The 24,777-nt window shown below is 51.6% G+C and overlaps 1 protein-coding gene across 2 annotated transcripts in view; it reads left to right on the top strand.

Annotated features, from left to right (window-relative positions):
• The window catches only part of PLB1 (phospholipase B1), a 135,314-nt gene that overhangs the window by 79,247 nt on the left and 31,290 nt on the right, over window positions 1–24,777 (top strand). For both annotated transcript variants that reach the window (XM_021087673.1, XM_021087674.1), the window contains exons 26-44: window positions 264–364; window positions 3,157–3,238; window positions 9,170–9,274; window positions 9,380–9,475; window positions 9,722–9,793; window positions 10,853–10,891; window positions 11,395–11,455; window positions 12,287–12,345; window positions 13,258–13,331; window positions 16,031–16,074; window positions 16,622–16,730; window positions 18,111–18,162; window positions 18,537–18,617; window positions 19,200–19,265; window positions 20,043–20,143; window positions 21,142–21,223; window positions 21,898–22,002; window positions 22,988–23,083; window positions 23,579–23,650. In XM_021087673.1, the coding sequence (XP_020943332.1) occupies window positions 264–364; window positions 3,157–3,238; window positions 9,170–9,274; window positions 9,380–9,475; window positions 9,722–9,793; window positions 10,853–10,891; window positions 11,395–11,455; window positions 12,287–12,345; window positions 13,258–13,331; window positions 16,031–16,074; window positions 16,622–16,730; window positions 18,111–18,162; window positions 18,537–18,617; window positions 19,200–19,265; window positions 20,043–20,143; window positions 21,142–21,223; window positions 21,898–22,002; window positions 22,988–23,083; window positions 23,579–23,650 (1,497 nt within the window). The remainder of the gene's footprint in view (window positions 1–263; window positions 365–3,156; window positions 3,239–9,169; window positions 9,275–9,379; window positions 9,476–9,721; window positions 9,794–10,852; window positions 10,892–11,394; window positions 11,456–12,286; window positions 12,346–13,257; window positions 13,332–16,030; window positions 16,075–16,621; window positions 16,731–18,110; window positions 18,163–18,536; window positions 18,618–19,199; window positions 19,266–20,042; window positions 20,144–21,141; window positions 21,224–21,897; window positions 22,003–22,987; window positions 23,084–23,578; window positions 23,651–24,777) is intronic.

The following is a 24,777-nucleotide window of genomic DNA, read 5'->3' as shown; positions in this document are numbered from 1 at the left end:
CCCATCATGACTCAGTGGTTAACGAATCCGACTAGGAGCCATGAGGTTGCGGGTTCGATCCCTGGCCTTGCTCAGTGGGTTAAGGATCCGGCATTGCCATGAGCTGGGGTGTAGTTTGCAGACACGGCTCGGATCCTGCATTGCTGTGGCTCTGGCGTAGGCTGGCAGCTACAGCTCCGATTCGACCCCTAGCTTGGGAATCTCCATATGTTGTGGGAGTGGCCCAAGCCATGCAGCCTCTGTGGGGTCTTGACTTTGCTCAGGTGCCTCGGGCGTTCGTGAACATGGTGAAGGTGCTACAGATCATCAGCCTGCGGGAGCTGTACCAGGAGAAGAATGTCAGCTGCCCAAGGCTGATCCTCCGGTGAGTTGGAAGTTTCTCCACCTGTTCTCGAAAAAGGGCTGGGGGACACTTAGCAGAAAGGGACTCTGCTTCATTAGAACAGCCAAGGGCTGGGCGTTCCCACTGCGGCTCCATGGTAACAAACCTGACAAGGATCCGTAAGGACACAGGTTCGATCCCTGGCCTTGACCAGTAAGTGAAGGATCCAATGTTGCCATGAGCTGTGGTGTAGGTCAAAGATGCAGCTCAGATCTGGCGTGGCTGTGGCTGTGGGGTAGGCTGGCAGCTGTAGCTCCGATCTCACTCCTTACCTGGGATCTTCCATAGGCTGCAGGTGCGGCCGAAAGAAAGGAAAGAAAGAAAGAAAGGGAGAAAGAAAAGCCAAAGGCAGGAGTATGAGGAGTGCTGAGACCCCCCCCCCCAAGGTCCATCCTGGAGGAGACACCCCAGGGCTTGGGCTTCATGAGCCCAGACTGGTCTTCCTGAACCCTTGGAGTAGGGCATTTACGGCCCAATGTGCTTCTACTCCCGCGGTGGCTCAGGTTGCCCTCAGTCCTCCAGGGAGGAAAGAATAAAGCAGGAGGGACAGGGAGGCCACTGCGAGGGCCACTTCTAAGTGTGTTCAGAGCTTCCCTGCCCCCTCCCAGAAGCCCAGCTCAGGGACAGAAGGAGCCTCTGTCCAGTGTGGCTGCTCCAGGCTGGACATTGACCAAGGTGGGGGCTATTGTCACTTTCTAGAAGGGAGGATGGTCAAGTCAGAATCAGCAGGGTCTAGAGGACAGAGTGCACCCCCATCCCCAGCCTCCAGATCCAGAGGCAGCTCCCCCTCCCGTGTCACACGTGACCCTCGGGAATGAGACATCCTTCTACCACAGGCAGGAACCACTCCTTCCTGCAAGACCTCCTCTGGACCACCAGCCCGGATCATGGTGGCTGTGCCCCCGCCCCCTCCCTCCCTCCCCTGCTCTGTAGCTCTGCACAGCATCCCCCCCCCCAACCAAGACAGCCCTGAGTCCATCACGCGGTAATTACCCGTGGGCCTCTCCCCACAGCCCTAAACTCTGTGTCTGAGTCACTGTCAGCACAGAGCAAGAGCTCCGTGGCTGTTTGCTGAATGACTGAATGAATAATTCACAAGGGCCAGATTTGCTCCTAGAAATTAAGGGATATCTTGGCTGTTCCATCAATCCATGCCAAACCGCCCCTGGGGGCCAAGACGCACAGGTCCCCTGAGGGAGGCCTGAGGATGCTGTGAGCAGCAGGAGGATGGCTGCAGGATGACACATGCCTATCAGCACAGCTGGTGTCAGGCGTGCTATTTTCAGCTACCGACTCATCCTCCGGTTCCCACTTTCTCCAGTCACTGGGCCACACGGGGGGATTAGTGTTTTCATTCCATTTCAGAGCAGCTCACCCAAAAGACTCTTGCTGCCAATCACTGCAGGATGTTTAGACAATTAAAGCTACAGGTTCAGAGTAGGCATTTGTCCAACCTGGAATGGCCGAGTCACTGACTGTGGGGTTAGGCAGACTCAGGGTCGCCTTGTCCTACTGCCTCTCCACTGTCCTATCTCAGTGGCCGCACTTTCCTTGGTGGTCCTGAGCCTGCACTGAGCTGTCCACACCATTATCCCCTCCTCTCCCTGGACCAAAAGCTCAAACTCATAAGGCGGCTTGTCAGGGCAGAGGTACAGACTGGTCAGAAGCAGACTCGGGATTAAGAGCCCAGGTTCAGACCAGGCAGCCTGAAGTTCAAGTCCTCACTCGCACACTCAGCATCCATGTGACCTTGAGAAACTACTTAACCATCCTGAACCTCAGTTTTCTCATCTTTAAAATGGAGATGTGATAATACAACTTCTAGCATAGCTAAGAGCGTTAAACACGTTAATGCCTGGGAGTTTCCTTTGTGGCTCAGCCAACAAACAAACCCGACTAGGATCCACGAGGATGCAGCTTCGACCCCTGGCCTCACTCAGTGGTTTCAGGATCCAACGTTGCTGTGAGCTGTGGTATAGGTTGCAGGTGCAGCTCGGATCCCGCATTGCTGTGGCTGTGGTGTAGGCCGGCAGCTGTAGGTCCAATTTGACCCCTAGCCTGGAAACTTCCATATGCTGCAAGTGCGTTCCTAAAAAGCAAAACAAACAAACAAGGTTTTTTGTTTTGTTTTGTCTTTTTGCCTTTTGTAGGACTGCTCCCATGGCATATGGAGATTCCCAGGCTAGGGGTCTAATTGGAGCTGTAGCCACCGGCCTATGCCAGAGCCACAGCAACTCGGGATCCGAGCCGCATCTGCAACCTACACCCCAGCTCATGGCCACGCCGGATCCTTAACCCACTGAGCAAGGCCAGGGATCGAACCCGCAACCTCATGGTTCCCAGTCAGATTCGTTAACCACTGCCGCACAACGGGAATGCCACAAACAAGTTAATACCCATAAAACTCTTGGCACAGTAAACTTTCAGTATGTGTTAGCATCATTATTGTTGTTGTCACTATTATTTAAAAGAAGGCATGCCTTATCTGTGCTGCCGTGTTCTCAGATATTCATAAGCTAACTCAGCTCCCTAAAGTCACTCCTGCAGATGTCAGATAATGTAACTGTTTCATTTTCATGAGCAAATCCAGGTCTGAGAAATGTTTCTTTATTTTCATCTGGTGTAGCTGAGAGGTTAGCCAGCCAAGGTCCCCACTGGGACAGGCTTCTGAAACCTCCAAGTTAAAGATATTCTGAATCTCAAGCCAATATCTCTGCATTATGCGTTCAGACCCCGGTTCTGTCATGCACTCATCTCTTTGGTTTGGTCTGCAGGAATCTGTGTCCCTGTGTCCTGAAGTTTGATGATAACTCCACAGAACTTGCCTCCCTCATCGAGGTGAATAAGAAATATCAGGTAAGCCGGGACAGGGTTCCAAGGCCACACAGGAACTGCTCTGTGTTTGCATTGCTTAGTTAGAAAAGGCACAGACACTTTAATTATTTGGACCCCGACTGGGTATGAAGTTACCACTGATCAGTCTGCAGATTTAAAGAACTCCTGTGAGGCAGCAGATGTAGTTTGTTTGAATCAAGTTCTAGAGTCAAGTCACTGAACACGCATCACCAAATCTTTGTTCCTGATCTTACACGACAACAAGTTTGTCCACTTGTCCATGAAGAATGAGTATGAGGTTCTGACCCCCAGGGGGGACTCCTTACCCCCCAGGGAAGTCTGGGGTGTTCAGTGAGATAACATGCATTCTCTCTGCATTTCCCACCCCCTAGTTCCTGGGGAACAAGTGTTATGGGGACCCACAGGGAGAAAGCAGGCCAGCAGATAATCGCCAAACATCCTATGGGTTTTCGCTTTTAGGGACAAAAGATTTGATTTCTCCATCAGATCTTATTCCCCTGACTCTCTTGAGTTCCCCCACCCCCCACCCCCCACAAGTAATCATCCAGTCACTCCAGGGAATAACTGCCTTCCAGCTCTTCTCGGGGTGCGGGGTGGGGAGGTGACTGCAACAACTTCCAGGGTGGGTCCATCCTTCAGGCCCATGGGCTCCTTGTGGCGGAAGCCCTTCTCTGCAGCCTCTTTCAGGCAGGCTGGATCTGCCAGCGGTATCTGAGCTCAGGGGGATGAAACTCTATTTAACATCCTCTGAGGCCATCACCCAGCCATCACCCAACTTTCTTCTGCCATGAGCAGGTGCCTCATGCAATTCCAGGGGCCAAGAAATAAGCATCAAAATCAGGCCCAAGAATTAGGCCTGTGGAGACACCACGTCACTGTTGCTTCTAGGAACAGGACACAGCTGCCACCCTCAGCAGAATGGACTCTGTGCTGTCTGTCTAGCTATCACTAGCTTCCAAACCAAACCTGAAGCAGGAGCACTGACCATGGCTTATGTGAGAGGCTGTGGGAAGACCAGCAGCGGTCTTTCTCACCTTCTACAGTGGGAGCCAGGCTGTTCTTTATCCAATGGAGCTTTTCAAACATAGAACATGGGTTCAGATGCTGGGAACCAAAGAGAAGGAGAACCATTCACCAAAACGGCCTTTACTGACCTCTCTAGATTGGCCAGCTGTTCCCTGGTCTGATCTTAGTGACCCCTGACCTAGCATCCTGGACAAGCTCACAGCTCAGCCAAGGGAGGCTGTCAGGCCCTCTCTCTGAATCCTCTGATTCTCTACTTCCTGCAAAAGCTGTTGTTCCCATCCCTCTCTCTGGAGATGGTCATTGCTGACAATAACCACCATGTGCCACCATGGTCACATGCTGTCAATGACCACCATTCTCGTCACTGTTTCATATCTCAAGAGGTGCAAGGTTCCACTGTGAGCCATTGTGGCTGACCCATGGAGGCACTGGCAGCACCGACAGGATTTAAAGGATGGTCCAGGTCTTGGTGAACATCCTCCGTTTACAGATGAGGAAATAAAAGTCCAGAGAGGGAAAGCATCTTGCTGAAAGTCACACAGCTAGTCAGTGGTATTGCACCTTCTGCCTTCCTTAGGGCTCTACCTGTAACTGGAAGAGACTCTCCCAAGGGGTCAGAGGAGAGGCATCCCCAGCAGGGGGCAATCTTTCCAGCTCCCCCTGGAAAAGGTGTCTTGGTGTCATGGTGTTTTCTGAGGTAACCAAACTAATGTTCCAGGTATGGAAGCCTGACTTCCCCCTCCAGCCAGGATCCTGACTCCTGGCTCTAAATGGTGGAAACCCAGCAAGCAGTGAAATGGCAGCATCTAGCAGAAGTGAGAGCCAGAGTTAGGGTAACTGGTCCTCCTAGAACTGAGCCCAAGTGGAAGCTATGAGAGTAACAGCTCTTTTACCTCCAAGGCAGGCCTGAGCCTCAAAGAAGTGTGCATACACACAAAGCCAACCTCAACAAATTTAAGAGTATAGAATTTATTTCAAGTATCTTCTCTGACCACAATGGCATCAAACTAGGACTCAACCACAGGAAAAGAAATGAGAAAAAACTTACTACATGGAGACTAAACAACATGCTACTAAAAACCAATGGGTCAATGAGGAAATCAAGGAGGAAATTAAAAAATACCTCAAGACAAATGATAATGAAGACACAACCACTCAAAATCTATGGGATGCTGCAAAAGCAGTGCTCAGAGGGAAGTTCATAGCAATACAGGCTTTCCTCAAAAAAGAAGAAAAAAAATCTCAAATCAACAACTTAACCTACCACCTAAATGAATTAGAAAAAGAAGAACAAACAAAACCTAAAGTCAGCAGAAGGAAGGAAATCATAAAGATCAGAGAGGAAATCAATAAAATAGAGATTCAAAAAACAATAGAAAAAAAATCAATAAAACCAAGACCTGGTTCTTTGAAAAGATAAACAAAATTGACAAACCTCTGGCCAGACTAACCAAGAAGAGGAGAGAAAAAAAACCAAATAAACAAAATAAGAGATGAAAAAGGAGAAGTCACAACAGATACTACAGAAATATGAAAAAAAAAACAAAACCATGAGAGAACACTATGAACAATTATATGCCAACAAATCTGACAACCTAAAAGAAATGGACAACTTTCTAGAGAGTTACAGCCTGCCAAAACTGAATCAAGAAGAAATAGATCAACTGAACAGACCGATCACTAGAAACGAAATTAAATATGTCATAAAAACACTCCCTATAAATAAAAGTCCAAGACCAGATGGCTTCACAGGTGAATTCTACCAAACATACAAAGAGGAACGTATATCCATCCTCCTTAAACTTTTCGAAAAGGTCGAGGAAGAAGGAACACTCCCAAAGACATTTTATGATGCCACCATCACCCTAATTCCAAAACCAGACAAAGATACCACAAAAAAATAAAACTATAGGCCAATACATTTGATGAACATAGATGCGAAAATTCTCAACAAAATTTTAGCCAACCGAAACCAACAACATATAAAAAAGATCATACATCACGACCAAGTGGGATTCAACTCAGGTTCACAAGGATGGATCAACATATGCAAATCAGTCAACACCATACACCACATTAACAAAAGAAAAGTCAAAAACCACATGCTCATCTCAATAGATGCAGAAAAAGCATTTGACAAAGTCCAACATCCACTCACGATCAAAATTCTTACCAAAGTGGGTATAGAGGGAACATACCTTAACACAATCAAAATTATTTATGACAAACCCACAGCAAATAGAAGACTCAATGGAGAAAAGCTGAAAGCCTTCCCACTAAAATCTGGAACAAGACAAGGATGCCCACTCTCACCACTGTTATTCAACATAGTATTGGAAGTCCTAGCCACAGCAATCAGACAAACAAAAGAAATAAAAGGCATCCAAATAGGAAGAGAAGAGGTAAAACTGTCACTGTATGCAGATGACATGATACTATATATAGAAAACACTAAGGACTCCACCCAGAAACTACTTGAACTGATCAACAAATTCAGCGAAGTGGCAGAATATAAGATTAGCATTCAGAAACCAGTCACATTTCTGGATACTAACAATGAAATATTAGGAAAGGAATACAAAAATACAATACCTTTTAAAATTGACCCCCCAAAAATCAAATACCTGGGAATACACCTGACCAAGGAAGTAAAAGACTTATATGCTGAGAACTATAAAACATTAATCAAGGAAATTAAAGAAGATGTAAAGAAATGGAAAGATATTCCATGCTCCTGGACTGGAAAAATTAATATTATAAAAATGGCCATACCACCCAAAGCAATCTACATTGCTATCAAATTACCCATGACATTTTTCGCAGAACTAGAACAAACAATCCAAAAATTTATATGGAACCATAAAAGACCCAGAATTGCCAAAGCAATACTGAAGAACAAAAATCAATCAGGAGGCATAACTCTCCCAGATGTCAGGCAATATTGCAAAGCCACAGTCATCAAGACAGTGTGGTACTGGTACCAAAACAGACATACAGATCAATGGAATAGAATAGAGAACTCAGAAATAAACCCAGACACCTACAGTCAATTACTATTCAACAAAGGAGACAAGAATATAAAATGGGAAAAAGTCTTTTCAGCAAGTATTCCTGGGAAACCTGGACAGCTGCATGCAAATCAATGAAACTAGAACACACCCTCACACCATACGCAAAAATAAACTCAAAATGGCTTAAAAACTTAAACATAAGACACCATCAAACTCCTAGAAGAGAACATAAGCAAAACATTCTGACATCAAACTTACAAATGTTTTCTCAGGTCAGCCTCCCAAAGCAACAGAAATAAAAGCAAAACTAAACCAATGGGACCTTATCAAACTGACAAGCTTTCGCACAGCAAAGGAAACCATAAAAAAACCAAAAAGACAACTTACAGAATGGGAGAAAATAGTTTCAAATGATGCAACTGCCAAGGGCTTAATCTCTAAAATATACAAACAACTCATACAACTCAATAGCAAAAAAGCCAACCACCCAATGGAAAAATGGAAAAAAGATCTGAATAGACATTTCTCCAAGGAAGATAGATAGATGGCCAACAAGCACATGAAAAAATGCTCAACATCCCTGATTATTAGAGAAATGCAAATCAAAACTACCATGACATACCACCTCACACCAGTCAGAATGGCCATCATTCCTAAGTCCACAAATAACAAATGCTGGAGAGGGTGTGGAGAAAAGGGCACCCTCCTGCACTGTTGGTGGGAATGTAAGTTGGTACAACCAGTATGAAACAGTACGGAGGTACCTTAGACAACTATACATAGAACTACCATAAAACCCAGCAATCCCATTCTTGAGCATATATCTGGGAAAAACTTTCCTTGAAAAAGACACATGCACCTGCATGTTCACTGCAGCACTATTCACAATAGCCAAGACATGGAAACAACCTAAATGTCCGACATGATTAGATTAGGAAGATGTGGTATATATACACAGTGGAATACTACTCAGCCATAAAAAATAACAAAATAATGCCATTTGCAACAACATGGATAGAATTAGACACTCTCATGCTAAGTGAAGTAAGTCAGAGAGAGAAAAACAAATACCATATGATATCACTTATATCTGGAATCTAATATATGACACAAATGAACCTTTCCACAGAAAAGAAAATCATGGAGAATAGGGGTTGTGGTTGCCAAGAGGGAGGGGGAGGGAGCGGGATGGATTCGGAACTTGGGGTTAATAGATGCAGACTATTGCCTTTGGGATGGATTAGCAATGAGATCCTGCTGTATAGCGCTGGGAACTACATCTAGTCACTTATGATGGAGCATGATAATGTGAGAAAAAAGAATGTGTACATGTATGTGTGACTGGGTCACCTTGCTGTACAGTAGAAAATTGACAGAACACTGTAAACCAGCTATAATGAAAAAATAAAAATTATTATGTATATATTTAAAAAAAGAAGTGTGCACACACAGGAGCACGCATGCTCACACACCCCATGCACAAATGATTTAAATAGGCATGAATATCATCATTGACTCACCTTTGATTTCCTCATCAAATGTAAGACAGAAATAAAGATTATCCCCAAGAAAGTCATTTAATCAAATTCATCCTCACTCCACCTCCACCCTGGTCTTTAATCAGAAGCTTAAAAGAGGATCGGACTGACAGACTTAGGTTTTTCTTCTTTCCCAGCCTAGGTCACATAGATGCAATGGCAGCAGGGGCTAGGGGTGGGGAGCAAGACAAAGGCTGACCTGAAAAGTAACCAGCCCGCTCCCAGTCAGTTGGGATTTCCCTGCAGATTGATCTCCCTCGAAGGTCAGACTCTTCTTAATTCTAAGATGGAGAAAGAGTTCATACAAGGACCGTGGGCAGAGCACCTGCTGATCACTCTCCCCCTTCCTCCTGCAGGAGGGGACTCACCAGCTGGTTGAGAGTGGGCGTTACGACACGAGGGAAGATTTTACAGTGGTCGTGCAGCCGTTCCTTGAGAAAGTGGACATGCCAAAGACCCCGGTAAGGCCTCGGGGATGAGTGGGAGCCACAGGTAGCGCCCAGTTGCTTCTGAGCATCATGTGTGTTATCCGACATCTCGGTGACACGGCCCCTGTCTTCCGCCAGGATGGGTTGCCTGACAGCTCTTTCTTTGCCCCCGACTGCTTCCACTTCAGCAGCAAGGCTCATGCCCACGCAGCCAGCGCCCTCTGGAACAACATGGTAAGATGACTCGGGGAGGAAAAAATCAGTCTCCTTCTGATAAGGAAAGGGACCTGGAAAGCTCCTGGAGGACCTCAGACACCCATCACTCGGGCTGTGTGATTCCCTGCACAGGGATGATGACAAATCCCATTTCTTCTGTCCCCCCCCCCGCCCCCCGCACCTTCCACAGCCCTGCCCTGCGCCCCCACCTTTCCCTTCCCATCACCTCTTTCTCATTCCCCGTCTTCCTGCTATTTGGTTTAGCTGGAGCCTGTCGGCCAGAAGACAACACAGCATAAGTTTGAAAGCAAGATCAACATCATGTGTCCAAACCAGGTAGCATGAACAGCACAGCCCTGCCACGGGGCTGTCTACAGCTCCTTCCCCAGCCTTTTCACCTCTCACTCAAGTTTCTCATCATCTTCCCTCCCAGGGGCTCGGCCCCACCCCCAGCTCTATTTGCCTACCCCGCTCATTCCAGACTCCAATTAACCATCCCTTTGTCGATGTCTGATGGGAACATGACGGGTGACAGCTGGTGGCCGGGAGGGCCTAGAGCTTGCCTCTGCCCCCTCCCCCATGGCACAGTGAGCCCTGGCACAAGTCTGGGCTGCGCACCCCTCTTTCTGGCTGAGAGAGGAACGTGGCAGCACCACGAGGCCTGGGGAGGACATCAGGGGGGTGACAGAAGGGTATCCCATCTCCATGCAGTCCCGTCCCCATGGCAGGATGGGAGAGTGAGGGGCTGAGACCCAGAAAAATGTCTTCTAGAATGGAGGTGGGGGTGGGGAGGGCACCTGGAAGTCAGAGCTAAGAAAGCCGCAGAGCTCCGTGTTCACCCCCAAACCGTCAGACCCTTGCAGCTGCTCCCTCGCTTCTGTCGAATTCTTTGAATTCCCAAAGGGGTCCCAGGCCCTGGATGGGAACCCGCTGAGCTGGGGCTTGCTTGGAGCAAAAGCTCAAAGCGCCTGGTTTGTCTTGTCTGGGCAGGAGGCGCCGGGGCTGCTGCCGGGTGGGCATGGCTCAGGCTGGTAAGGGGGCCGAGAAGTGGGGGGACAAGGGCTTGGATTAGCAGGAAGTGGGGCTCTGTTGCGAAGGGGCAGGGTCAAGAAAGAGAGGTGACACAGCCACCCCAGCCAGCTGGGTGGGAGACGGAGCGCAGAGGGGCTTGTTCCTGGGAGCCCCTGCAGGCTTTATTCCAGCTGTGCAGGGAGGTCCTGGTACATCCTGGGAGGGCGCCCGGTGGTCGGCCTGGGCGTGGGGACGTAGAAAGGGCCTTGGCCGAGGTCAGTCCTCCTTGAGGGTTGGCGAGCCAGCCGGAGCAGAGCAGGAAGCAAGCTGGATTTGTCGCCGTGGCTCACCGCCCCCCCACACCCCACCCCCATCCTCTCACAGGACTGGCCATATCTGAGCACCTACAAGAACGACGTGCAGGTATCTACCTGTTGCTTCCTTCTGGGTCAGCAGCCAGGGCAGTGAGGGCCACCCCAGAGCTGGGACTGGCCCCGCCACGTGGGGTAGGAATGTGGGCAGCCAGTGGGGGGCCCCTCTAGAAAGTCCATCCACTTACGCCTTCAGAGAACAGCCCGGAGAGGGGGCCAGCCAGTCAACTCAGAGCCTCCTTAAAGACATAGCTGAAGAGAATCGTGCCCTCTGAAAGCTGCTCCAGAAGCAGGATGGTGTGGGCTGGGCTGGGCTGGGCGGGGCTCATTTTATTGATGCCTGATTGTGACCTTGGCAGGTGGGGCGGGGAGGGGGCTCTAAGCTGGGTGAGCAGATGGATCCCAGCCTGAAATTCAGAATCCTCTGTCGGCCTTCCTCAGGGCAGGGCCCACGCAGTCTGTGTTCCTTAAAGCTCTCTGGGTGACTCTGGTGCCCAGCCAGCCTCTCTGGCCCTTTCCAATCCTGAGATTTAGGGATTCATTCTCCACCCCTAGGATTATGGGAGCCGGTTGCTATGCAGTGACAGAGCCCCTTCTGCCTCGCCGCCCACCTCAGGTAAGCCCCCCTGTGGTGTGCCAGGTCCCGGGGCCCCGCTGCAAGAACTCAGTTATGGCTGGTGCTTGTTTCCTGCCTGGGAGGCCACCTGGAACCAGCCCCCGCCCTGTAGCAAAGTCTTACCCAGCAGGACCCAAGGCGGCCAGGCCGGGAACTGCTTGCGGCCCCCCAGCTCCTCCAAAGGGAGCACCCCTGGAGGAGCCACATGTGCCCCACCCCCAATGGCCCAACCTGGGGTGTGACCTCACTGAGGCCCAGAGGTGAGGGTGGGATGCCCAGGGAGTCCCATCCCCGCGGGAGCCAGCTCTGCGGGTAGCCCTGTGGTCCCAGGCTCTGCAATCACTACTGCCACCTGTGGCCGGGCTGGAAAATTCTCTGGAGTCTTCAGAAGAGACGTGGGGGCAGGGAGAGGCCCAACGTGATGGTCTTTGGGATCCTTGGTGGAGCCAGAACCCAGCTGTCAATGGGCTGGGCATCAGGCCCTGTACCTCCCCTCAGATGGGCAGGTGCCCATATGGCCATGCAATCAGGGCACTGCTACATCCCACATGGCCGCTGCCACCAAAGTGCTGGGATCTGCTGTGCCCTACCATCCCTCAGCCCCCAACCCGTCCCCAGCACCTCTCCTTTCCTCTAGGAGCAGGATCCTTTACTCTGTCTTATGGGGAAAGTCTGTTTTCATCTAACCTCTGCTGCCTCCGCTGCACCATGGCTGCTCACGGTGCAAACACACACGCAGGTCGGGTTTCTGGTCTTGCTTAAAGCAAGAAGCACCAAACTCTGACTGTAGCATCCTTCCCACGGACTCAAGGTGTCCCTTTGTCTTTCCAGTGCACGCCCTGAGACCTGCAGACATCCAGGTTGTGGCTGCTCTGGGGGATTCTCTGACCGTAAGGACTCTGGGCCCCAGGCAGGGTGGGGGTGGCTGTGTCAGCTCCAGGTCCCAGTCCTCCTCTGCATTATCCTTTCCCCCAAACCACCCCCGCCCTGACACCCTGGATCTGAGAGCCTGGCAAGGGCTTGTTTGCAGCCACTTGGTCTGTCCGGTGCATGAGGGGGAGTCTTTTTTGGGAGTGAACCGAACTGCCTCAGGTAGCAGAGGCTTTGAACACCTTCCATCGCCTTTTGGACAATTGCACAAGTCATCTTGACTCAAAAAAATCTAATAAACCTACCTGCGTAGGTGCTTTTTTCCCCTTGGATTATACATCATGAGCAGCTCCAACCCCCACGTCTGTTTCCTCTTTGCATCTGCCTCCAAAGCAGGAAGAACTCCATAATCGTGGCAAACGTTCTGCTCTTAAGTTCCAATAGGACCCTTTTACCATCCAGAGCACCACTTTCTGGCAGCACTTCTGAGGCCATGCGCTTGCCTTACAGAATGTCCCAGAGAGAAAGAAGAGGCGTGCAAATATATAAGAAATCTGTCCCCTGCAGTCCACTCAGGTCTAGAGGCTCTTTCTTCATGCACAGAAAGAATTTGGAGCAGAACGCTGCTAGCAGTATTATAACCGTAGTTCACATTTGCCACAGACCCCAGAGGTTTCAAAACTGTGTTTACAATTATGATCCAATTTGGACATCGGACCAATCCTGTGAGATAAGCAGGGCATGGCCTCAGTTCCCTAAGGAGGCAGCAGAGATTCGGGCAAGGCTTACAGCCAGGAAGGAAAAAGCCCGGGTTCCGACTCCCAGTGCAGCCTTCTGCTCTTGTCACGAGGCGTGCACACAGACAGCCCCCCCACCTCCCTGCTTCTCTCTAACTTACCGCCTTTCCTGTGAATTTTGACCTGTTTTCAAAGGCTGGCAATGGAATTGGCTCCAAAGCAGATGACCTTTCTGATGTCACCACTCAGTACCGGGGGCTGTCATTTAGGTAACGTTAACCCATGACCCCCTCCCATTCCATGCTCGCCCCCCAGAGACCGGGTGGGGGGTTGTCTCCTCTAAATGCATAAACACCGAAGAGCAAGGGCCGTGTCTGTAAGGGGGTCTCAGAAGGAAAACCTGTGTATTTCTGCAAAATGTACCAATCTGGTGAGCGGAGAGGATGTTTTACTGTCATTAACGCCTTTCTTTTAATTGTGCAGAAAAAGCAAACCGGGGTTCTTATCAGGCTCCTGGGTCAACCAATCCAACATGAAATGCACCCGAAAAGCACCAAATCCCTGAGTCTTCACCCGGCCACTTGCGTGTGTGTGTGCACCTGTAGATGCTCCCATGTCTCTGTTTACTGTCTGTCTGTCTGCCTTTATCCATGCCGTCCTGTCGTCACACCTCTGCCTCTATGTGTCTGCACACATCTGTCCAGAAAACGCCGAAATGCAGCACCCACTTCAGGAAAAAACCAGGTCAAAAATCACAACCAGTAGGCATGGCGGAGCCCCTCCCACGTGCCTGCATGATTGTGATTGAGGCGGTGGGTAGAGGGGCTATCGGGGAACCCAGGCATAAACCGGCAAGTGTTCCTTAAGAATAAAAGATGCCTGAGCGCTACAGGACCACAGAGAGGGAATACCCAGACCTTGCAGGAGGGCATTTGGCTGTGACTGGTTCTCAGGCCCCTTGACCTGTGAGAAGCACAGAGTGAAAGGCCCAGCTCTGATCAGCCTAACAGCGTGGCAGGCCCAGAGGTCTTTAGAGAATTGCCTTTCTTTCTGTTGAAGGGTTTGCTTGAGTGGCATCATGCAAAGGACCAAAATAAAAGTTACTGATGAAAAAATGAAAAATGCATTCTTTGTCTGATTAATCAGGAGTTCAGTCTCATGTTACTGAACTTCCAAATGTTATTAAGCCTCTCCTCTGCGTTTCTCTGCACACTGTGGGCAACCAGGATGAGCCAAGCCCAGGGTGGAACATGAATTACATTAAAGCCTCATGTAAACTAGCTGTTTTTGTATGGATCTATTTTCTTTCATGTTTCACCTAGTTCTGATCAAAACGAGGGCTTAAATATTTGTGTTCCTCCATATTTATTTGTGTAATTCTTTCTTTTCTCCTGGAAGTGGACCCAGAGAGATTTCCGTAGCCCGTTGGTCTTTTTTTCATTGTTGTTGTCTTTTGTCTTTTTAGGGCTACACCTGCGGTATCTGGAGGTTCCCAGGCTAGGGGTCGAATCAGAACTGTAGCTGCCAGCCTACACCACAGCCACAGCAACGTGGGATCCGAGCCGCGTCTGCGACCTACACCCCAGCTCACGGCAATGCCAGATCCTTAACCCACTGAGCGAGGCCGGGAATCGAACCCGCATCCTCATGGATACTAGTCGGGTTTGTTAACCACTGAGCCACAACAGGAACTCCAGTAGCCCATTTATCTTGACCAGCTACTACACTTGTTTTCAAAGATAGTTTTAGACAAGAAATTACAATAGATGTATTTGATGTGTGTGTGTGTTTACATATGTCTCTGTGTTTATATGTTTATTCAAAGAGACAAGGAGGCGGAGTTAGAACACAGTGACTGGAGGAAGTATATGGACTTATAGCTTCCTGCCAAGTGTAAAATGTTCTGATTAAGTGCTTTTAGTCCAAAGTAGGCAAGGTCAGGAAGCAACTAAAGTAGCAGTTTCATACCGAGTTGGGAAAGAATCAGAAGCTTTTAAAAAATGGCCAACCAGAGACCAAGTTTGGTTCAGCGTGGATGGATGGGAGGTGGGAGAGAGAGACCCGAGTGAGTAGAAGGGCCCCGGTCACCTGGCTTCTTTCTCTCTCCATCACCTGGAGCTCTTGAACCTTTGACTTAAGGCTGCCTTTGAATGAAGAACAGCCATGACTTTGATTCATGGCCTGTGTTTTGGAAGTCTGAATGGGAGGGCTGAGTGCTAACGCCGTGTTCTCAAAAATCACGGCTTGGAATAACATGCTGGGATTAGGGAGGGAGGCACAGAAGGAAAATCATGGTAAATACAGCACATCTGAACACTGGACTTTGTTAAAATAGAAATACCTCTCCCCTTGCCTCCCACATGTATTCGGTTTATGTGCATGAAAGTAAATGAAATTTTGAGTGTGTCTTGAGGTTAGATTGAGGGCCATACATTAGATGAGAGGAGATGAAATTAGATTGGGCGTTGGAAGGCCACGAGAGGCCACCCCCTGAACCTTCCAGTGGAATTGACCTGATGGCTGGGCAGAGAACAGCTTATGCATTTTCTAAAGATTTCCAGCTCTGTGGTTTTCCATTTCCTTTAGAAAGTTGATTAACCCCCGTGTACCTTGGCTTTCTTCTCTGTCAAACAGAGACAGATGCATCTACACGGCCAACTCCTTTGGAGATGGGAGATAACTAGCATCGAGCATCTGGTTCACGGGTGGATGCTGAGTCCATAGCTTAAGCGCGCTCCTCCTGATTTTTGGCAGAAGAGAAACTGTTCCCTTTTGCCTTCACATCTTGGATTTGGGCGAACCAACCCCTTGGGGAACTCAGATTTTCTCAGACTCTTTCAAACACAGAGAGGGCTCTGGCACCTCTCACAGGTGCTGATGGTGTGGGCATCATTGAAGGCTGGGAACGCTCTTTAGGAAGCTTATGTGTTGATTCGTTCTCTCTCACTGACTTGCTCTCTCTCTACAGTTCAGGAGGGGACAGCTACCTGGAGAAGGTGACCACCTTACCAAGTAAGTAACCCCCAGGGGCTTCTTGAAAGTGCCTCTCAGCTAAGAAAGGAGGAACTAACATCTTCCTTAATGCCGTTGAGATGGGAGGAGAGGCCTGTGGACAGGTGGCTGAAGGAGCAGAATAAACCCCATATTTGGAGCCCAGAGATGTGGGTTCAAGCCGTGGCCCTACCATGTGCTGGCCAGATGACCCAGGCCATGTTTGCACACATTCTGAGCTGCAGGTTTTTTCAACTGGCCCAGAGGGTACAGAGACAATCAGATGAGACAGTGAGTATTTGCTGTACTGTGCATTTAGAAAGAAAGGAAAGAAAGAGAAAGACAATTGATTACAATTAAGACTACTTGATAAGAAAAATAAAAATAAAAAAGGGACAGAAAGGGAGAAAGAAAGAAGAAAGAGAAAAGAAGACAGACAGACTGAGAGGCTCTTGGCCCCTGCTACCTTGGCCTAGCCTGTCGTGAAGTCACTTCAGCTCAGAGAGGCCATCACCTGTCACCCTCCTTGCTCCTAAGCTCTGTGTGCCCTGTGCACCCCTCCTTCCAGATATCCTGCGGAAGTTTAACGGAAATCTCACAGGCTATGCGGTGGGCACAGGTGACGCCAATGACACAAATGCATCCTTCAATCAGGCTGTTCCTGGCGCCAAGACTAAGTACGGCATCTGGGGAGAGGGGCCTGCGGGGTAGAGGGGGAGGCCTGTAGTCCCTTTGAAAGCTTCTCATTCTGACCTCTGTGTGCACAGGGGGTGTTGCTGCATTTGCAGCAAGGATCGAGAGGCCCTTGGCCATTCTCTTCCCTGGGCGCCTCTGTGACCAAGGTCACCAGGAGGCTAGAGGGCTGGACTTTGGACAAGAGCCACCCTCCTAGAGCCTGAACTCCTGGCCTTGCTTGCCCAGGCAGCTTGTTCCAATCATGCAGCTAACTGACCAGCTTCACCTAATGTTTACATCTTACCGTGGTGTAATGGTGCTGGAGAGATCCGCTCTCTCCAAAGCCTCGCAAGTGGCAATTCCCCCCGAGAAGTTCAGGGAGTACCAACCAAATGGGTAGGCGAGCCAGAATCTCCAGCCTTCGTGGCCCTTAGAGCAGCAACAGGTCATGTTCTGTCCCTACCCTGCCATGGAGTGAATGGGAAATTCATTTGAGAAGCCAGAGGCAGCTGGAGCAGACTGGTCAATCTTCCAGGCTGATCTCCCAAGGAGGCCCCTCACCCCACTTCCAGAAGCCTCAGCTGCCTGGGGCTCCTTGCTCCTGGCCCAGCCTGGGAAGACCCTTCTTGATGATGGAAACAGCTGGGGACAGATGGACCCACCACCAGGTGCCACCCCCAGGAGATCACCATTCTGTGGATCCATCTCACACCCTAACAGGGGCCTCAACTAGTGGGGTGCTTAGGATGTCTGAGATTTAGTCTTTCCACGAATTATAAACCCAGGCATGTGTATGGATATATATTTATTTTCTGCTTCTTTCTGAAAAACGCCTTTAGCTAAGTATACAAAAAGTGACACAAATACCATATGTAAGAGAGAAAAATCACAGCCACTGGGAGGGGGAAGAGGGAAAGAAGAACAGTGTCAATATGAGCCTTTTTAGGAAAATTGTGCCTGAGCATCGAACTCAGCTTCCTGGCTGCCAGGGTGAAAAGAGGAAGCATGCCAACACTTCCCTAGATCTAATTTCAGGATCTGTACCATTTCTTCAAAGGAGACGAATGGTTTCCTAGCATCGACTCCTAAAAGACACTTTGCATGTGGCGTCCTAGAAAGGAAACCATGAGTAACAAATTTAATTGACAGTCCCCTTGACTATAGCTTTAGGACAAACACACAGCTGGGTTTTCAAAAGGTTATTTGTTGCAATAACTCTCCGGAACGGGCAAGTAGCGCCTCGTCCCTGAGCAGCAAGGTCTCTGCCAGCTCATGGTGGGGGCTGCGGCTGGAGATTAATGCCATGGAAACCTCCAGTTCAGGCCCTTTAGGATGAAAGATCTGGGCACTGGTCCTCAGCCAGACTGATTTCCTCTCCTCAGGGAACTTGCGAGCCAAGTCCAGACTCTGATACAGAAGATGAAAGATGACCACGTGAGTCAGATTTATGGTTATTTTCAGACACTAATGCTCTGGCCCACTGAGGTCCCCACGTGGAATTGTCTGCCATGAAAACCGTCCCTAGAGGCATTCGAGCAACAGAAGGGCAGCCCCTATCGAAGGCTCTCGGATTCCTTCAACTGGGAGGGAGGTTGTTGCGGATCACCGTGACCTTGAATGTCCCTCCTGATGCTAAGAAGCTGTGGTCTATAAATAAGCCTCTAAAATTCAGTCAGCTCTGAGGTTCTGATTCGGTTATTCAAGTGGGCAAGGAAGTTTTAGAGGCTTGAATGGATTTCCTAGAGCCATGGTGTTTTGTGTTTGTTTGCTGGAAATCAACAAGCATTTTCCTCCCTCTGTCTGTGTAGAGAGTAAATTTCCAAGGAGACTGGAAGATCATCACGGTGCTGATTGGAGGCTCTGATTTATGTGACTACTGCACAGATTCGGTAATGAGGGCGGGCCAGGCCTACGCATTGCTCTTGACTTTGACCTCTACGCCCTGGAGATCCTCTTTGAGAACGGTCCCTAGAATCAACCTTAGGACTGTCCCACTTATACCTGTGTCACCTGTGTGTGTGTGTGTGTGTGTGCATGCACATGGGTGCTCTCACGCACAGTTCTCACACATGCACACGTCTTACCCCCTGACCCTGGAGTTTCTGGCCCCACCTCCATGTCCTAGGCGTGTGAGGTAGCAGAGGGCAGATAAATGGTGCTTCTATTCCCCTGTCTTATAATCCCTGAGAATTCAGAAAGAGAAGAAGCAGTGAACCCCAAGCAGTTGGATGGAGGATGTGGCATTTCTGCTCCTGAACTAAAGCTCTGGCTGAAGGCTCCTGACTCCTCTCTGGCGCATCCCTGACAATAGCGAACAGCCAACTGCTCGTGTCACATTCTGACATGCTGAGCTGGTCACAGCTGGAGGCCAAGGGAGAAGGAGGCCTTGGAGCTGGAGCCAGAAGGGGGCCTACACCTGCCCCGCTGCCCTCTGCCCCTAACCAGCTCCTCTTCTCTCCGTCTCTTCCCAGAATCTGTATTCTGCAGCCAACTTTTTTGTCCATCTCCGCAACGCCTTGGACATCCTGCATAGAGAGGTGGGTGAGAGGCTCCCACAAGCTGGGTGCAGCTCAAGCGTTGTGCGGGCAAATGTGGGGGCCGAGGGGGAAATACCCCCTCCCCTAAAGGGGGGAGACAGCCAAGGACATGGGGTCCGGCCCTTTCCAGATTTTGGGGCATTTCCCTAAGGAAGCCTCCTTCTGTTTGGAAGCAGCCCAGCAGGTCTCAGGCTTGAAGAAGGGAAGGCAGCGTGGACCCTAAGCGTCCCCCTCACCACTACCTGGAACGTTCCCTGGTGGTGGCAGCCAGGTGCCTCCCAGGCTGGGCACTGCACCCTCACCCACAGGGGGTGTCTACAGCAGGCGCCCTCTGATCCTGCACCCACCCATCTTCTCTCCCCACCCCCAACATGGACAAGGCTTTCCGGCTGCCCAAGAGGGGCAGATGCTTCTCTGGGCTGCAGAGGCCCTGGGCCTGCCCAGCAGAGTTAGTCCAGATTGGGCTGGGGAGAAACGGCCAAGGGCTGATGTCCTGGCAAACAGGGCACCTTCCTCCCCCAGCTTAAAGCTAATGGATTTGGCTTCACCAACTGCACAGAGCTGAACTCAGCGTTTAGACTCCTGCCACCAGGAGGCCCATCCATGTTGCAGCCCACGTGGGTGGGCAGCACAGCAGGGCCCTAGGTGGCCACCCTGGGGGACACCTCCCAGGACCCCACTCGGGTACAGCTGAGCCAGGTCCCACTTCTCAGGGCCCGAAGGCAGCTCGTGAAAGCAGCCCCCGAGCCCCTGTCTCATCTGGAGCCTCGCCCTTAGGTGCCCAGGGCGCTGGTCAACCTCGTGGACTTCATGAGCCCCAGTGTCATGCGGCAGACATTCCTGGGGAACCCTGACAAGTGCCCTCTGCAGCAGGCCAGGTAGGTGGGCGCTGGCTGCCCGGCTAGAGACGGCGCTTGCCCTCCCCTGCCCCATCTGGCTCACGTGGTGGGGACTCCTCAGGGTCTCTGTGCCTTGGTCCATCCGTGTGTGCCAATCTGCCAAGGGGTCTGTGCCAGGGCCCCCCCTTGCCAACCTCAGGGTGCCAGCAGGAACCTCTGTGACCTGGGGGACCCACCACGCTGGAGGTCAGGGGTTGAACAAACACAGGCGTTTGAGACACAGGACAGCCTGAGAAGGAGTGACAGGCAGGGCTGTGGGCACACGTGGTCGAACAGGACCAGAAAGCAAGGGAACGAGCCACAGGGCTCAGCTGCCTTTGTGGGGACAAAGCCACTCAAGGGAGGGACACAGGGAGCTTCCAGTTGGGGGTGTCCTGTTCCTTAAGCTGGGGGCAGAGGTCCACACCTGTGTCTTATTATTCTTCCTACCTTATACATCTGTCGAGTCATTTAACAAATACTTTTAAATTTTCTGCTCTGCACCAGGTACTGTTCTGAGTGCTTTGGAGATATCTTTTTTTAACATGAAGTATCTTTTGTAAGTTAGCATGCAACATAATTCATAAAAAAGGAGACAGAGTGGGGCACAATTGTGAACTCAGGAGGTGTCAGGGGTCCTGAGCATCGGAGACCCCAAAATACCAGCCCCCTGGGCCAGAGGATGCATTTGGACTTGATTTTTAAACACTGAACAGAGGGTTTTCATTGGCAAAATGCATTTGTTCAGCATAATGTGCTGCAGGCCCAGGGCCTGCGGTCCAGCGCTCTCATGCTGTTAATACGAGAGGGGGACCCATCCACAGGCCCTTGGGACTTTGTTCATCCCCGTGTCAGGCCTGAACCTGCCCCTGAGCAGAGCCTCCTAAGCAGGGGCTCCCGTGAACCCGCCCCCCCGCCACCCTATCCCCCACACAGCAGAGCCAGCCCCTGACCGCAGCTTCAGCTCTGGGTTCCCCTGCCTCCCCTTCTTTGTGCAGTGTTTTCTGTAACTGTGTTCTGACCCCGCGGGAGAGCTCCCAAGAGCTGGCCAGGTTGGAAGCCGTCACCCGAGCCTACCAGGTAAGACCAAGGTCTCCCCTCCCCCTCGGTGAACACGCCAGCCCAGAGCACCCTGGGCGGGGGGCACACGGAAGGGAAGGGCCATTCAGGGTTTGAGGGGCGCCATCCCCTTCGGGGCCCCTGCCTCTGCCCACCTGGCCGAGGTGTCATGCCTATCTGGAGTCCTGCCGAAGGAATCCGGGCAGCGAAGTCCTCGTGGCCCCACTGTCTGTCCTTGGCGGCTCAAGCCTGTCATTCAGCTTGAAGAAGGCAGTAGCCCCAGGTGCCCCCGTGGGACCCCTCTTCCTCCCCTGCGCCCCAGAGGCCCAGTTGCCCTGCCCCTCCCACCCCCACCTCCTCAACAGACAGGCTACTTATAAGTGGGGAGGCTACAGGTCCTGAGCCTGGAGGCCCCCTGGAGGCTCTTCCCAGGTTTTTGTCCCTCGTGGGACTTCCTGCCTGGCCCTTTGGAACCTGCGATCCACTTAAAACCAGAACCAAAATGTGGTGCAACCTGTTTCCAATACTCTGGAAAGAGATTCGCCATCAAGGGTGATTCTGTTCTCAAAAGAATGGAGTCAGCCCACCTGTCCAGTGAGATGGGGACAGGGCGCTGCCCGTCACCCCCACCCTTGCCCCATGGGCACCTGGCGCCCGCAGGGCCCGTGCTGAAGCACCCACGCGCGTGTCCCCAGAGCAGTGCGCGCGAGCTGGTGGAGTCAGGCCGCTACGACACGCGGGAGGACTTCTCTGTGGTGCTGCAGCCCTTCTTCTCCAACCTCCGGCTGCCCGTCCTGGAGGTATGTCCCTGCCTCCCGAAGGGAAGAGGAAATTCAAGGTGGAGATGCCAAGTGCTTCCATGAGAATGGGAATAAATGGGGGGAGACCCGGGCGGCTCCCCAGCTGCGGGTCTGGTGGGTGTGGCCTCCTTGAAAACCCAAGCTGCTTCCCAGAGGCAGCCCCGTGTGCGATGTTCTCCTTACTGCACTGAGCAGCCCCGTTTTATTGAGCACCTACTATGCGCCAGGCACTGTGCGTGCCATACACAAAATCTTCCACGCTGCCTTTAGGAGGTGAGTTTTATCAGCCCCTCGCAAAGGAGGCTCAAAGATGTGAAGTATCCTTCCTAATATCATGCTGGAAATAAGGGACAGAGGCGAGATTTGGGTATGGCCAACTCCGCACTGTTCACTCTCTGCCCCACACCCAACACTGCAGGTATAAAAGAGGGTATGGCTTCCGCCCCAGCTCTGCTCTCCACATGTCAGAAGAGCTCTGGGAAGGGGCCAGGATGGGAACTCAGTTCTGTCCACCTGGGCCTCCAACCCAAGGGCCTGGCCTACGAGAGGGAACCCGGAAGAACCCCAGCACCTAGGCTTCGCCTAACCCCAGGCTTGGCCTTATTCTCCCGCCAAGGCCACTGGGACCTGCTGGCCAAAGGCAGGGCAGTGGCTTTTTCCAGCTGGCTGGCCAAGACTCCCTTGGGGACTAGGATCCCTTCTCTCAGCCCTGGCATGGGCGACATAAATGTGCCTACAATATAGATATAGCACTTGTGTAATTACATAAAGGGAATTGTGGGGCCAGAGTCACCAAGGCTATTGACCTGTAGGACTGCTCTGATCTTCCTCTTGAGGTGAGAGGCCCTTAGGAAGCCAGAGGCTGGGAGCATCCCTGGGGAGGAGGCCTTTGAGAAGTCATCCCGGGGTGAGGGCTCACCCACTGTGGCTGTTCCGCACCCTCTGTGCCAACGGGATCTTGAGGCTGTCTGTTTCTCTCCTGCAGGACGGGAGCCTGGACCTGTCCTTCTTTGCTCCGGACTGCCTCCACCCAAGTCAGAAGTTCCACTCCCAACTCTCCAGAGCCCTTTGGGTCAATATGGTAAAATAATTGGCGTCCCGGGCTTTCTGGGGTTCTAATCTAGAGCACAGCACCAGCCCTTCTAGAATGGAGCCTGTTCTTGGAGACTCCTATAGCAGAAGTCTAGAGAGTTGAAAATATGGCATCCTTAAGGATCAGCCGCCTCGTCTCCTACGGGCTGTGACCTGTGATGCTGGACTCTTTCCATGAATGCAAGGCAGAATGCTCACATTTATTCCACGTGTCCTATGTGCCAGCAATGTGCTAAGCAGGTGAAGCCATGTTCTCTCATTTAAGCTTCTCAACAGCCCTGCAAGAGCCCTTCTTAGGAGTTTAGGAAGCTGAATTCTCCAGAAGCGGAGACTTACCCGGTGATGGCAGAGCTGGTGATGGCCAAGCCAGGCGCAGAAGCCACCCCCCCAGAAATCAAGCTCTGAGCTTTCCCCACTGCAGGGGAGTGTTGCTCCAGCGGAAACGAAGTGGTTCACCCGTGACTCTCTTTTCTTCTCCAATCAGCTGGAACCAGTAGGAAGGAAAACAGACACCCTGGACTTGATGGCAGACATACCCCTCCCCTGCCCCACCCAGGTAACAAGGGGGGGGCTGCTTTGCTGCTCTCCAGAAACCCCCAGCTCAGGCCCTGCCCATCTCGCTTCCTCCCCCACCGCATCTTCCCTGGCTGGGAGCCGATGGACTTCAGAGGAGGGAGGGAAGTGGCTGAGGATGGAGAGGAGAGAAGAGGGCACAGAGGCACTGATGACTTTGGGAGAGGCAGGTGGCAGAGGAGGCCTGGGCCCCTGCGGAGGGAGAGGAACAGGGGGACCGCCGTGGATTCTAGAGAAGGCGAGTTAAGAAGCTGAAGGGATGGCAGGACCGCTCCTTTCAGCAGCGGCATGTGTGGCTCATGGGAAGGTCTGGGTGCAGGGTGGGAGGCTTCATGAGAGGCCAGCCAGGCTCAGAGGCTGTGCTCAGTGGTCGCAGAGCCTGGCCTGGGAGTGTCCAGCAGGCAGAGGGGCAGAGAGGTGAGCGTGGGGGAGGGACTGGCGTTTGATGACTGGGGGAGGCTTGGCTGAGGCCTCTTTTAAACAGGAAGATATAAGTGGTTAAACCTGATTTCGGGCCTAGGGGTGGGGCAGGCACAGGGCCTCATGGCCCTTAGCTCCCTTTTCTAGCCTGTCTTGTGGCTTTTTAACCAAATAAGGCTAAGGCCGGAGAGCCCTCAGCGACAATCAAAGCAGAAGGGCCTGACCCACGGGGAGGCTGGGTTTCCCACCTGGGTTGGGCTGTGGCCCCCTCTCCCACCCTCTGGCTGAGCAGGGAATGGGTATGCTGAGCCCTGCCCCCACCTCATGTATCTGCCAGGGCCCCAGAGAGAGTGCCCTCTCATGCAGCCCTCCCTGCCTGCTGCCTTCCCCAGCCCAGCCCAGGGGCTCGGCCTTGGGTACCATCAACCTCATCAGGCGAGCAAGCCCAGGGGGAGGAGGGGATGCAGCAGTGGTGGCAGAAGGCGCAGAGCCCAGGCTGGGGCTTGGAGCAAGGGAGGTAGTCAAATGTAGCCATCGGTGCAATGCGGACGCCTCCAGTCCGGGTGGTCAGACACTGGCAAAGGGGTGGGGCAAAGTCCTGGAGGGCCCTCCTGTGCCAGGTGTAATTGCCAGATCCATGTCCAGAAGAGTCTAGAGGAGGAGCCGGGCAACCTGGGCGAAGGGGGCATT

Source organism: Sus scrofa, chromosome 3 (genome assembly GCF_000003025.6).
Source record: "Sus scrofa isolate TJ Tabasco breed Duroc chromosome 3, Sscrofa11.1, whole genome shotgun sequence".
NCBI classification, from domain to species: domain Eukaryota; kingdom Metazoa; phylum Chordata; class Mammalia; order Artiodactyla; family Suidae; genus Sus; species Sus scrofa.
Note: the sequence above shows the minus strand (reverse complement) of the source record. Positions and strands in the feature narration are given on the sequence as shown.